The sequence below is a fragment of the Rutidosis leptorrhynchoides genome, chromosome 6 (genome assembly GCF_046630445.1).
Source record: "Rutidosis leptorrhynchoides isolate AG116_Rl617_1_P2 chromosome 6, CSIRO_AGI_Rlap_v1, whole genome shotgun sequence".
Lineage (NCBI taxonomy): Eukaryota > Viridiplantae > Streptophyta > Magnoliopsida > Asterales > Asteraceae > Rutidosis > Rutidosis leptorrhynchoides.
Genome location: NC_092338.1, coordinates 329,442,872 through 329,457,940, shown reverse-complemented (window position 1 = coordinate 329,457,940; position 15,069 = coordinate 329,442,872). Strand labels below are relative to the sequence as shown.

At 36.5% G+C, this 15,069-nt stretch overlaps 1 protein-coding gene across 1 annotated transcript; it reads left to right on the top strand.

The window, feature by feature from the left end:
* Positions 1 to 926: 926 nt before the first annotated feature.
* On the top strand, positions 927 to 1,835 carry LOC139854710 (uncharacterized). Its single transcript, XM_071843997.1, has one exon. It carries the CDS (start codon positions 927 to 929, stop codon positions 1,833 to 1,835), a length of 909 nt encoding a protein of 302 aa, XP_071700098.1.
* Positions 1,836 to 15,069: the final 13,234 nt, after the last annotated feature.

The window sequence follows — 15,069 nt, the reverse complement described above, 5'->3', positions numbered from 1 at the left end:
GATGATTTGAAAATGCTTATATTTAACAACCCAAATCAGGGTCTTGCTTGTAATGTTTCGCAGGTTCAGGAAGTATGTGAGATTTGTGGAGACCCTTCTCACTTTTCATATGGTTGTAGAAATGGGATTCCACCGGTAAATCAGCACATAGTGGAAGAACAAGTTAATGAGGCTCAGGGACGGAGATATGATCCATACTCCAACACCTATAATCCGGGTTGGATAAATCATCCTAATTTCAGTTGGAGCAATAACAACGCGCTGAATGCTAACCAAGGGAACCAACTTAGACCACCAAACAACTTTCAAAACCAGGGTAATTTTCAGAACCAAGGTAACTACCAAAGAAACTATCAAAATCCTTATCCAAACAACCGAAACCAAAACCAAAACAATTACCAAAACCAAGGCCAGAACCCAAACCAAAATCAAAACAGTACTTCAACCAATCAACCATCTAGTTCGGATGCTAAGATGGATGCGTTCATCTCCGAAATGCGAAAAATGATAGAAGTGCAAAATAAGTCGATTGGTGCATTGGCTAAGGAGATCGGTAATGTAGCAGAAAGTAAGGGAAATAGGGAACCAGGTACAATTCCAAGCTACACGGATCTAAATCCAAATCATAAGGATCAAGGAAAAGGGCATAGCGTTAACATGGTAGGTACCTTGAGAAGCGAAAAGAAGTATGACAATAAGGTTGGTGAAAAAGAGGTAGTGCAACAAGAGTCAAGTAAGTCTCCTATTGTTCTTGATGAGGAAGAGGTAAGTGAAAATGATAATCATGGGGAGGGGTGAAAAAGACCGAACCAATCATTAATGAGGCTGGGAAAGTGGAGGCGGAATCAAAAACCGTTCCATTTCCCAAGGCTTTAGAGTCCCCAAACCAATTCCCTTATGGGAAAAAGGGACCATAACCAGAGGACATGTGGGAAACGTTTAAGCAGGTTAAGATAAATTTACCCCTTCTCGATGCTATTAGGCAAGTCCCATCTTATGCTACATTTTTAAAGGACCTTTGCACTCAAAAGAGGAAGCAAAGGGCGACTTTACCCAAAAAGGTGGAGCTAACCGAGCATTTAAGTGCGGTTGTTTTGGGTACACTTCCACCTAAGTTTAAGGACCCAGGGACCCCGTTGATAGCTGTGACTGTAGGAAACGTGAATGTGAAAAAGGCGTTATTGGACTTAGGAGCTAGCATTAATATTTTACCTTTTTGTCTAGTTGACCGATTTGAATTGGGTTTAATGAAAAGAACCGACATAATTATTCAACTAGCGGACCAGTCAATCAAAACGCCTAGGGGGATATTAGAAGATGTGATAGTAAAGGTGGAAGATTTCTATTACCCGGTTGACTTTGTTGTTATAGACATTGAACCTAGGAATAGAGATGCCCAACCCACTATAATCTTGGGACGCCCGTTTTTGGCCACCATTAATGCTCACATTAATTGTCGAACGGGTGCGATGGACATATCTTTTGGGAATCGCAAGATGAAAATTAATATCTTTAATTCTCTTCATACACCAGATGTCCATGTATGCTATCGGATAGATGTGTTTGATGAATTAGTGGAAAAGCATACCTCTCACCTAATCACCAATGACCCAGTAGAAATATTTTGCTTAGGTAACAAAGAGGATGTTGAGTGTGAAGAGGTCAAGGCAGTAGAACTAGCAGTAGTGAGTACAATGGATGCTAGGTTGCCACCAAGGACTCATAAATATGAGCCATTACCTAAATCCATTGATACTAATAAAAGACCTTCACTAGAGTCACCACTGACTCTTGAGTTAAAACCCTTACCTTCTCATTTGAAGTATGCTTTTTAGGTACTGACGGCACTTTGCCAGTTATTATTGCTTCAGATTTGACAGGTGTGCAGGAAAAAGCTTTGATGGAAGTGCTTTATAAGTACAAGGCTGCAGTAGGGTGGACGATAGCTGATTTGAAAGGGATAAATCCCTCAGTATGTATGCATAGGATAGTTACAGATCCGGAGGTTAAACCTGCTCATGATACGCAACACAAGTTAAACCCGAATTTGCAGGAAGTTGTAAAGAAGGAAGTTCTCAAGTGGTTAGATGCAGGGATTATTTTCCCTATTTCAGATAGTCAGTGGGTAAGCCCCACGCAAACAGTGCCAAAGAAAGCTGGGATAATGGTAATGGAAACGGAGGAAGGTTAAAAGATCACAACCCGTCCCGTGACGGGTTGGCGGGTATGTATTGACTACAGGAAGTTGAATGCTGCAACTTCAAAGGATCACTTTCCCTTGCCTTTTATTGATCAAATCATCGAAAAGTTGTCAGGTCAGAAATTTTATTGTTTCTTAGATGGGTATTCGGGATATAATCAAATACCTATTCACCCTTATGACCAAGAAAAAACGACTTTTACTTGTCCTTATGGAACTTATGCCTTTAAACGAATGCCTTTTGGTTTATGTAATGCACCTGCTACTTTTCAAAGGTGTATGATGAGTATTTTCTCAGAGTTAATAGGCGAGTCTTTAGAAATTTTCATGGATGATTTTTCAATATTTGGCAAGTCTTTTGAGTCGTGTTTGAGTATGTTAGAAAAAGTTTTAAAGAGGTGTACCGAGATCAACCTTGTCCTTAGTTGGGAAAAGAGCCACTTTATGGTAAGGGAAGGGGTGGTTTTGGGACACATTGTGTCTGAACGGGGATTCGAAGTCGATAGAGCAAAAGTTCAACTTATTGCTACATTACCTCCACCAACCAATGTTAAGGGGGTAAGATCGTTTTTGGGACATGCAGGATTCTACCGTAGGTTTATCAAAGATTTTAGCGTTATTTCTAAACCATTGTGTAATTTGTTATTAAAAGACGCACCTTTTGACTTTGATGACCAATGTAAGGAGGCCTTTAACACCCTTAAGCGTAAGTTGACTGAAGCACCCATTTTGCAGTCACCCGATTGGACTAAACCATTTGAAATTATGTGCGACGCTAGTGATTTTGCGGATGAGGCTGTTTTGGGTCAAAGAGTTGATAGGAAACCGGTTGTTATCTATTATGCTAGTAAGACGTTCTCGGATGCCCAAGTGAACTATACCACAACCGAGAAAGAATTATTAGCAGTCGTGTCATCCTTAGACAAATTTAGATCATACTTGTGGGGGTCTAAGGTAGTTGTCTTTTCGGACCATAGTGCCCTAAGGCACTTGCTTGATAAGAAAGAGTCTAAGCCCAGATTGATTAGGTGGATCTTATTGCTACAAGAGTTTGATTTGGAAATAAGGGATAAAAAGGGTATTGAGAATGTGGTAGCTGACCATTTATCTAGGATACCCCCGCCACCGTTTGACCCTGCTAAACCAATCCAGGAAAATTTCCCGGACGAGTGTTTGTTTAGTGTTGTGCAGGTACCTTGGTTCGCGCATATCGTTAATTATTTGGTGACTAACAAGATACCGGAGCATTGGAACAAGCACAAGAGGGATTACTTTTTATCGCAGGTTAAGCATTATATTTGGGAGGACCCGATTCTTTACCGAATTGGACCCGACCAAATCATAAGAAGATGTGTGACGGAAGATGAGCATAAGATCATTCTAGCTCATTATCATACTTTTGCATGTGGAGGACATTACGGAGTCAAGAAAACCGGGTACAAAGTACTCGACTCAGGTTTCTTTTGGCCTACTATTTTTAAAGACGCGTGTGAGTATGTGAAAAATTGTGCTAGGTGTCAAAGGATGGGGGGAATCTATAAGCTTAATGAAATGCCCATGAACCCAATTTTGGTTTGTGAAATCTTTGATGTTTGGGACATAGATTTTATGGGACCCTTTCCACCTTCTTTTGGATTTGAGTATATACTAGTAGCCGTTGATTATGTCTCCAAGTGGGTGGAGGCTGAGGCTACTCGGACCAATGACCACAAAGTTGTCCTAAAGTTTGTTAAGAAAAATATTTTTTGTCGTCATGGTGTACCTAAGGCCATAATTAGTGACGGGGGTTCGCACTTTAAGAACTCGCATTTTGCTAAACTCTTAAGGGATTATGGGGTAAATCACCGAATTACTACGCCTTACCATCCCCAAACAAGTGGGCAAGTGGAAGTATCTAATAGGGAATTAAAAAGGATTTAAGAAAAAACCGTAAATCCTAATCGCAAAGATTGGTCTTTAAGACTAGACAATGCGCTTTGGGCTTACCGTACAGCTTATAAAACCCCTATTGGTACTTCACCTTATCGACTTGTTTATGGGAAGGCATGTCACTTACCTGTTGAAATCGAGCATCGTGCAGAATGGGCTATTAAACATGTGAACATGAACATGGATGAGGCAGGAATAGCAAGAAAGTTAGACCTATCGGTGCTGGATGAGTTGAGACGTGATGCTTATGAAAGTTCAAAAATTTACAAAGAGAAAACGAAAGCGTTTCATGATAAGTAAATTGTAAGGCGGATGTTTGAAGTGGGGCAAAGTGTGTGGTTGTTTATTTCAAGGCTAAAGTTATTTTCGAGTAAGTTGAGAAGTAAGTGGAACGGTCCCTATGTGGTTACTAAGGTTACTCCGTATGGGGCAATTGAAATAAAAGATCCGAAAGGTGGGGAGCCGTTCTTAGTTAATGGGCAACGATTGAAAATTGCTTCCGGTTTGTCGCTTGGTGATGCTAGGGTAGTTGAAACTATTCGGTTTGAACCCATGAAAGTTCATCAACTTAGAACAATTCGGGTGAACGAATCAAAGAATTATGTTAGTAAAGAGAACATTGATGCGTGGCTTGATCAAAATGTTACTATTAGTCGGATGCCCAATTGTGACGTTTGGGATGATGATGGGCGATTTGATGATGCGCCAGAGGACGTGGTGTCTGAGGTTATTTCAGATGAATGTTAAGGGAAGAAGATGTTAAGGGAAGGCCGGAGTTCCGTCGTCAAAAAGAAGACCCAGGGGAAGTATTGTTCGAATTGAGTTTCGTTGGGGTCTTACCCCATTTTGCTAATGATAATCGTGAATTCAAGGTGATTGCCGATACGGGGTCTACAATTAATATCATGTCATACATGACGTACAAGTGATTAGTTTATGACAAATGTTCTCTATGTTCGTTGACTAAATCCGATGCGGTCATCACACTTGGCAACAATACTAAGTTTCAGGCACTTGGTGTACTTCGTGATGTGATGGTTAGTGTGAAAGGTGTCTTCCTTGAAGTACCATTCACCATTTTTGATATGCCTACGGATGAAGATGTTCCACTGTTAGTCGGGCGTGGATTCATTGCAATCGCGGATTGTAAAATCGACCCAGGTGCAGGTTCTATCACTTTTGAAGGAGGAAACGGAACTTTTAGATTTTGTAATTCGGAAAATATGCGTTTTCCTTCGGCATATATAGTGGAGAGAGAATTTGATGAGGGATATTGTATGATGCTTGGGATACAAGAGGTTAACACAAATAAAGTAGTTAGTGAAGAAATGGTAGCGGATACTATAGACATGGATGAAATCTATCAAAGTGTTGAGTGTGGGGGTATTAGCCTCAATCAACGCTTAGGTTCCAAGTCAAGCAATGATGAAACCATTTATGTTAACACGGTTACAGAAACACCCGAAGTAGAACAAGAACCGGATGTGGATGTAGAGGAGATTCGTGAGACACTTGAAAGTATGTGGGGAAAAAAAACACGAAAAGATTCATGAACAACACCAAAACATCGTTTGTTGATGATGAGGGGTGGACAATTGAAGTTGAATGCGTTGAGTCCAAACCAAAAAGTGAGTCCAAACCAAAATGCGAATTTAAACCTCGCATTAAGTATAGAGATCCGGGCAATTTTTTGGTTATGTGTCAATTCAAAAAGAAGAAGATTTACCGGGCGTTGCTAGATTCGGGTGCGAGTGTTAACATGATGCCAACAAAAATTGCAAAATCAATAGGCATCCGAGAATTGGTTTGAACTAATACGAGTATTCGATTTGGAAACCAAACCGTCGATGACCCAATCGGGATTGCAGAAGATGTTCTTTTCATTATTCACGGTATTGATTATAAGGAAGATTTCTTCATTATGGATTGTGAACCGGAAGCGAATACTCCAATTGTATTGGGACGAGGATTTTTAGCTACCGCCAGGATGTCTCTAGATTTTGACATGGGGACTTTGACAATTAAAGATGAAGATAACATGATCACGCTTCGTATGGAAGATGGATTCGGCTCTCGAAAAAACGGGGTCGTTGATCCGGACGAATGCTAATCCGGAAGAGGAGTCGAGTACACGACTCCATCAAAAATTCGCACACATTTGTAAAGTTTGTAAGTTTTTATTTGTTTTGTACATACGGGCGGGGCAAAGTACCATTTTTCAAGTTTAAAATTGGATCGGTTTGAATGACTATCTCTAACTTTTTGCATTGAGGACAATACAATGCTTAAAGTGTGGGAGGGGGTCAAGGTTTTTAGTCCCAAAAATATTTTGTGCAAAGAGAATGAGAAAAATGGAAGTTTTGTGCGAAATTAAGGCGAAAAATGAAAAATTAAAAAAATTTCTGTACCTGAGTGTTGGCATAATTTACGCCAATATTGGCGTATTTTACGCCTATGTAAAGTGAAAATTCAGAAAAATTTTGCATGTTAGGCGTAATTTTACGCCAAGTTTTTACGCCCAAAAATGTATTGGCGTATTTTTCGCCAAAACTGGCGTAATTTACGCCTTTGTTATTTTTCAGGTGCCGATTTTTGGGGTTTAAAATGGGTAAAAAAATTATTTATTTATTTATAACACATTAGCAGCCATAACCCACGAACACCATCACTCTAAACCCTAATTTTTCATCATCTAAACACCAAATCGAAGCTCAAAACATTATCAATTCGTTATAACACTTCACAAGAACACCTAAATCCTTACAAATCATACAAATTGGGTGTTAATTCGTGTTCTTGGCTAGAACTTAAGTTTGGGGGTTTTGATTTGTGGGTTTAATTCTTCAAGTATTCTTTCAATTCGAGTGTTTTAACATCAAGGTAATCATCATTCCTGTGTTTTTCATTGTTCTTGATTTTCAATTTAGGGGTTTTGTTATTTTCATATTCTTGTGCTAGGGTTAGTGCGAATTAATTATGTTTAAGCATTGCTTTTGTTCTAACTATTGTTAATTGTGTTTAGATATGTCAATGGAGTATGTGTGCATGATTAATTTGAAAGTTTAGGTTAAAACTTGTTAATTGCTTCTAAGTAGTTGACTAGGGTTGACTTTGACTGAAAAATTGATAATGTTTGTGTCTTGAATGTGTGTTTCCAGTGTTTAATGTTTAAATTGATGTTTGTTAAGTGACAATGCAATAATGTTAGGTAGTAAAGTTTATAGTTTGTGTGAAATAATGATTACAATGTTTATGTGATGTTCACTTGAGAAAAGGGTTGTCTAGTAGTGATGATAATGTGTAACATGTCAACTTAAGTGTCTTGTGGTTAAATGAGGTATGCAAGATTGGTGTGTTGATTTGGTGCATAAGGTTAGGATTTGCATGTATTGCTAAAAGGTTATAATGAGATATATTGAGCAATGACATGTAAGGTGTATTGTTAAGTACTAACGAGCTTGTTGAGTTGTGTGATTGCAGAAAATGTTGAGCAGGGCAAAAAGGAGTCGTGGCAATCCAGGAGGAGCTCCAAATCGACAGGATAAAAAGTGGTTGAGTGAGTTACCATATGAATGGAAAGTCCGACTGTATACCGAGAAGAAAGACCAACTTTTGAGAAACACTTTTTGTGAAAGGTATATAAATCCAAATGTGTGGAGAAAGTATGGGGTGTTTCAGGTGTTTGTAGACTGGGTTGGGAAGCTGTCCTTCAGCCAGTTCAAATGGGATTTGAAAGTACACAGTTGGGTTGTTCTTGGGAGATGACGTATCCCACGCAGGTGTTTAATTGGATGTCAACTTTGAAATGGATTCCAGGAGATAATTTCCCACGAAAATTAATTCTGGAGGGAAAAGTGGGGAATTCAATGATTCCAATGCGGATGGAGACTTTTAATCAATTAGCCCATCCCGACCTTCCATATGATTCGGGGATAAGAATTGCGGGAAAGGATGGGTACGATTATCCGTCTGCCAAAGAGTTGTTTGAGGTTCCAGCTGATAGATATATTCGTGTGGCGAGAACGTTGTTTCATGTCGACCGACCTGATATTGAGAATTTTGATCTAGAGAGGAGTAAACTGAAAATCATTCTGAGGATATTGTCAATAGTGATGAATTACAACATCTATCAAAGAAAGAGTGATCTTACGCTAGTTCGGACGTACGAGTTACCTCTGTTGTATGCCATGGTAACTAATTCAATGGTGCCTTCGTTGCGTTTGGTTATGATGACATGGATTTGGGAGTGCCGGGAGCAATTAAAGAAAAGGGCGGTGATCCCTTATATGCGGTTCTTGTCGTTCTTTTTGTGGAGGAATGGAGGGATTTCGAATAATCCCAAAGGAAAAAGAGAAGAAATTAAGAAAGTGAAAGAAAAGGTTCCCGGGTTAGAGTTTATGCGACAAGGGGATGGTTTTGTAATTGAGAACCCAACTTATTTGGAGCGGTATACTTTTGGGGTAGAGGATGATAATCTTCCTGAGGAGGAAGAAGATTATAGTTCTGCGGATTCATTTGAGCGAGTTGCACGAGGATTGGATGATATCTATGATAGGGCTGATCCGGATTTTAACCCTCAAGGTGAGGGATCGAGTAGAGGTAGGCGGTATATTCCGGTTGATGAACAAAGTTGGGCTCGGATGGAGGAGCAACAGAGTACCCTTCTTGATGCAGCTAGGGCTCAGATTTACTTGACTGAGTGATATCAACAAGATGTGTTTGAGAGGGATAACCGAAGACGTCAGTATTGTGATGACCCGGAAATTTCCGACTAAATTTAAACTTAATCTTTAAATGATTTCGGCACGATAAGCAAAGTCTGTAATATTAAAGTCTCAAAATTTTGAACTATGTTCATGTATTCATTTACCCTTTGACAAATCCCGATGATTCACGAACCATTGTTTGTAAATATGTATATATATAATTATGTGTAGGTATATAAATATTACTTGTGTATATATATTTTGTTATATTAAATTTAATTGTTTAAAATATATAATTAATAAATGTATTTACTTAGTAAAAATTTATTATTTAAAACTGTTCTTATATATATAAAGAGCATATTGAATAAATATGATTTTGGACCTATTCTGTAAACATCTGTAACACTCGGTTGACATTTCTTTAGTGTTCATAATGATATAGTACATATGTATGAAGATTTAAAATGAAAATTGAACTGTAAATCGATTACGAAGATTTTAGGCTTCATGAAAATATTTTTACCTTTTTAAGATTAAATACTAGTACTCCATACATATAAATTGGAACAGAAAATAAATAATTATCGAATCTTTTTGATCAGGTTTCGAACAGTTAATGACTGAAATAATTAAATATATTTAAGCTAAAAATTTGGGATTGTTATTAACACTTTTATACGATAACTGTTTAGCAATGGACACGATATAATATTTCGGGAAAAACTGTCGGTAGAAATTAGGCTTCTAAAGTTTATGGCACGTTTCATATTCTTCATTGAATCTAAAGAATTATTATTTTATTTATTACATTCATGTATCTAGACTGTTTAACTATTTTAAATCACCCCACCACTTTATAATTCATTGATGATTAGTGTAATTGTATCTATATATGTAAGATGCATGTATATAAATGAGGTATTATATTACTTGACTACTGCAAAAACCATAACTTTCTTCCACCCATTTAGCAACTCTCATCATCATTCTAGACCCACACTTGATCATCAATGTTTCAACTTATGCATCTGTTTCGGTCTTGCTACGAGATCAAAAGCAACTCGAACCAACTACACCACCCTAGCTCATCGCCACTATCCTCACCACCTATCTCTCTCTTCTTCTTTCTTGTTTTCTTTTTCGTGAACTATCATCCACTACTGAGAGCCATCTTGGTCCTTTTCCTCTCCATCACCAAACCGTCACCACCCTTGTTCTCACAACCTCACCAAGAACAACCAAGATGCACCCATATACAACCACCACCTTAACCACCCTTGATCAACAAACCACCATAAACCCATTTCCTTTTTCTGTTGTTCGAATCATGATCTTTGACTCGAACCCATTTTGAACCGCTGCTACACTTGCTTGGTTTCTGTTTATTGTACCTATCATCACCACCTCCCTTCTTTCTTTCTCTCTTGTCGAAATCACCATAGTCGCCACCATTAAAACAAGCTGATGCTACATCCATTTTTCTATTTCTTTTCGTTGATAAAACACAACCATAACCACCACAACAAACACCATCACCATGATCATCGCACCTGCAATCACAAAGGATATGTTTCTATTTTCGTTTCAAACACCACAACAACCAATTCGACACCTGTCATATTCTCTTTCCGTTTCTACGTAAGCTCAGGTTCCTATTACAATTCAAACAAAACCTACTTAGTTTTAAAAGTATAAAGATACATGTGGGACGGTTAAGGGTTTATGGCCGATAAAAGTTAATATGAGTTGTTGGAAATCATGCACTTATATTCAAAACTGATTTGAACTGCATCCCCTTTTCGTTTCATATTCTTTTTCTTTCCTGCCGACATTTAACTCCAACAAATGGTCGACCAGTGGATTGATTGAGCCGTATATTTTTTTTTTTGAACTTTCACTTTGGGCTTATTAAAAATGCATGTTGGGCCGAGAATACTGTTGGGCCGTATTAATTTGTATTTGGGTCAGTTCCTGTTTCGTTTGTGAGCCAACCGGAACCCATACACCTTATCGAAATAACTTCACATCCATCGGGACTTTTCTGTTTTGTAAACATCGAAAGTTTCATATTTTTTTTATATACATAACAGAGGAAGTACATGGAAAAGACGATGATAATGTTTATTGATAAAGATAATACCGGTGTTAAATGGTGATGATAATGATGGTATTATGATTTAATGTATGGTGATTATTATATCGGTGATGATACATGAATTCAAATGATGATGATGGTTAGTGTTAGACGATGATGTTGATGATGAAGGAATGTGATGATATATTGATGATGATAAGGTGTATCACGATGAAGATGATGTCGTTCGAGATAAAGATTTTTTTTTATTATTTCTTTTGCCGAACAATGAACATAATGTATCAAAAGGGAACGGACCCTTTATTTGTTTTGCAGCTTGGGCCTTTAATCAAAATTAGGCAGACTTGTTTTTTTTTTCTTTCGAATTGGGCCGCCAACCACTAGTTTCTATGTTGGGCCGTGTTGCTGGACTAACACTATTGGAGCCTTATAACTTCTCTATTCGGTTTACTACGGTTCGATCATCTTTACCACATTCAACCGATCTCGTTCTCGTTTATTGTATCCGAAGGTATAAACAAAATCATATACATATGCATGTATACTCGTTTATATATATATATATATATATATATATATATATATATATATATATATATATATATATATATATATATATATATATATATATAAACAAATTTAATCCTTGATAGTAAAAGATGATTTAAGTAATGAATATGTCAATTTGATATGATTATGATAAATATATTATTTTCATTGTTATTATAACTAAAATTATTATATGAAGTATTAAGTATTAAGTATTAGTATTATTAAGTAATAAGTATAAGTATTAGTAATATTATTATCATTATAGTTATTAATATAAATAATAATATCATTATTATTATTAGTAAGATCATTATTTTTATAATTATTAATATTAGTGTACATTATTATTAAAATTAACATTTTTATTAAAAGTATTATTTTTTTTATTAAAGTTATCATTTTATCATAAATATTAAAAGTATCATTTTTAACTCTATTATCATTACTATTATTTTTATCATTTCTAATATTATTTTAGTATTAATATAATTTTAACAAACAAAAGATATATATATATACGTATATATACAAAAATGTATTAAATACACATAACCTAACAAAATTAATATTTTTATATATTTTAAATATATAAAACATATAGGTTATTAATATAAAAATAAAAATAATATAACTAATAAATAACTATATATATAAAATTTGTTCGATTACTATTTGGTGTTAATATATATATATATATATAAATGATATAGGTTCGTGAATCCGAGGCCAACCCTACACTTGTTTAATGTCGTCATATGTATTTTTACTACAAAATACAGTATGGTGAGTTCATTTGCTCCTTTTTACTCTTTACATTTTTAGGACTGAGAATACATGCGCTGCTTTATAACTGTTTTACAACTGCTTTATTAAATGCTTTTGAAATATATTTTGAACTGCGAATACATGAAATGCTTTTATAAATGTTTGACGAGATAGACACAAGCAAAACATTCCTCGAATGTATTATTATGCAGACAGAAGTTCTGCGGATTATTATTGAATTATGTGGATATGATAATTGCCACCATTGAATTATGTGGACATGATAATTGCCACCATTGAATTATGTGGACATGATAATTGCCACCATTGAATTATGTGGACATGATAATTGCCACCAGTTGATGTGAATGTTATATATCGAGAGAATGATTTTATACACAGGTTATGTGTATGTTATTTTTGTGCACAAGATATGTGTACGGTTACTATGATTTATGAAAATGGTTTCGTACACGAGAAAGATGTACTGTATTTAAAAGATATAGCATGTACATTACAGGTGGGTATACGATTCGGGCCCATTTGTACCATGCAGGATTTAAATCTTGTGGTCTATCAAAATGATGAATTTTATTGTTTTATGATAAACCTATGAACTCACCAACCTTTTGGTTGACACTTGAAAGCATGTTTATTCTCAGGTATGAGAGAAACCTTCCGCTGTGCATTTGCTCAATTTAAAGACATTATTTGGAGTCGATCATCGCAATGGGACCAGATGTTGGTGACTTCGTCCAGATGGATTAGGACGGGGTATGACAAGTATGAGGATATGTTGCAGAATCGGCCAGTTACACCGTATTATGAGCCGATTGACTATACGACTTATGCTTCGGGGTTTGCACCAGGGGTGGAATATGTGAATCCACCCGCACCATCTGTCGCACCACCGTTGTTTTATCATTAACCCACACCACTACCACCGGATATGGAGAGAGCTAGAGAAGAGGGCAGGAAGTCGGTATTCGACATGGCACAGTTATCGAGAAGCTTATTTGATAGTATTTTTGGTCCTGATCCCCGAATGGGATGAGCCTCTCTGATTTTAATCAAGTCCTGTGCTCCGTCTGTAATAACATGTACACTTTTCTTTTCTTTTATTTTTCTTTTATTTTATTTTTCTTATTTTATTTTAAGTAGTTAAATGAACTTTGTGGGTATGTTCACTGCAAGCCCTCACGAGACAAAACTCGTCCACCCGAGGGAATCGGGTGGTTTAAAGCGGGATCCCTCCAAAAATGGGCTAGTTAGTTTTTATGTTTTCTTTTGTTTTTGTTTTGTAAGAATAAAGTTGGATGGAAGGAACATGTGTGTGATGAAATGGGAGTTGGTGTACGTGTCACAATGATATTGGGAAGTTGCTTTTAATCCCAGGTAATATTGTTCTTTTTCTTCTTTCTCTTTGTTTAATTTCCTCACTTTGGTCTAACATAACATTTAAACATGCATACGAGGACGTAGCATGACTTAAGTGTGGGGGGAGGAAGGAAATTTGCACATTTGGCTTAGCTTGAAAATGCTTGTTGTTCAAAGGTTTTATGACATAAATGGTTTTAATGGCCTAGGTGGTAAAAATTTGAAAGAACTTTAAATTTGACAGAATTTTAATTTCAATATCAAGATGTTGACCCATGAGAGTAACCATAGTCACTAAGAATTAACTTGGAAGTTTTTGACTTGGCCGGTGAGGAATGATAGTGTTAGGCATTTGACTTTGTTAACCTTGGCTAGTTAATTTTAAGGAAATATACTCTTGTGGAGAAAAGAAAGGTTGAGAAAAAAGGGGATCCCATGGTTGTATGTTAGGTAGCATGAATGATAAAGAAACACTTTAGGATTTTCTTTTAAACCAATTTTTTTTATTTTCGCAGCCAGTCTACCCAGGTCGCTAGTACCCAATTGTGTACTAGAATCAATTAGTAACCATTAGCAGCCTAAACCTTTAGGAAAAAAAAAACAAACCAACTTCCCATTCCTACCCTTTTGTGTGGTTATTGATGTCGAATTTAATCTCAATTTATCTTGTTTAGATTTAGTAACGCTAGGTGACAATGCAACTCATTTTTGCTAAGACATAATTGGTTTAAATTAGAATTTCAATTATAACTGGCTATCATGTTATAGAGTTTGTGGCTTTTTAATTAGTTTGACTCAGAGTGGTTTTCGAGGTTCCACAATGGATTCCACGATTTACTCACTAGTATGAAAGTGCATAATAATGATGATAGTCACCAATGCAACACTTGTGGAGTTTACTCTTCCCTAGGCAAAGGTCGAAAGGGGATGCTTTATATCACAAGCTATGACAATGATATTCACCACACCCAACACCCATTATCTACATTCCATACATATATTTATATATCATTGTCACCATCACCACATATTCACCGTTACATCCTAAATGTTCTTATTATGATAAATGCTGTGTGCTATCATGAAAAAAAAAGGGGGGGGAGGAAGTGAAAGAGACAAATTTGAAAATTATATATGCCAAAAATTGTGAAACGATTGCTTTAAAAAGCATGGACCACTGAGGCATAGAAAAAATTGAATAATGAAAAAAGAGAGTAGAAGAAGAGTATTCCAAAAATTGTGAAACGATTGCTTTAAAAAGCATGGATCACTGAGGCATAAAATTCGTTCTCGTTGAAATGTTAAGGCAAGAATGCAAAACTCCTTATAACCTTACAAAGTACCTACATCTTTCATGCGATGCCTCGTATAAATGGGCAATGTAACCAAAATCCACTTCACCGAGCTTGTGGTATGGGGTATTTCTAATTAGACTTAGGGGG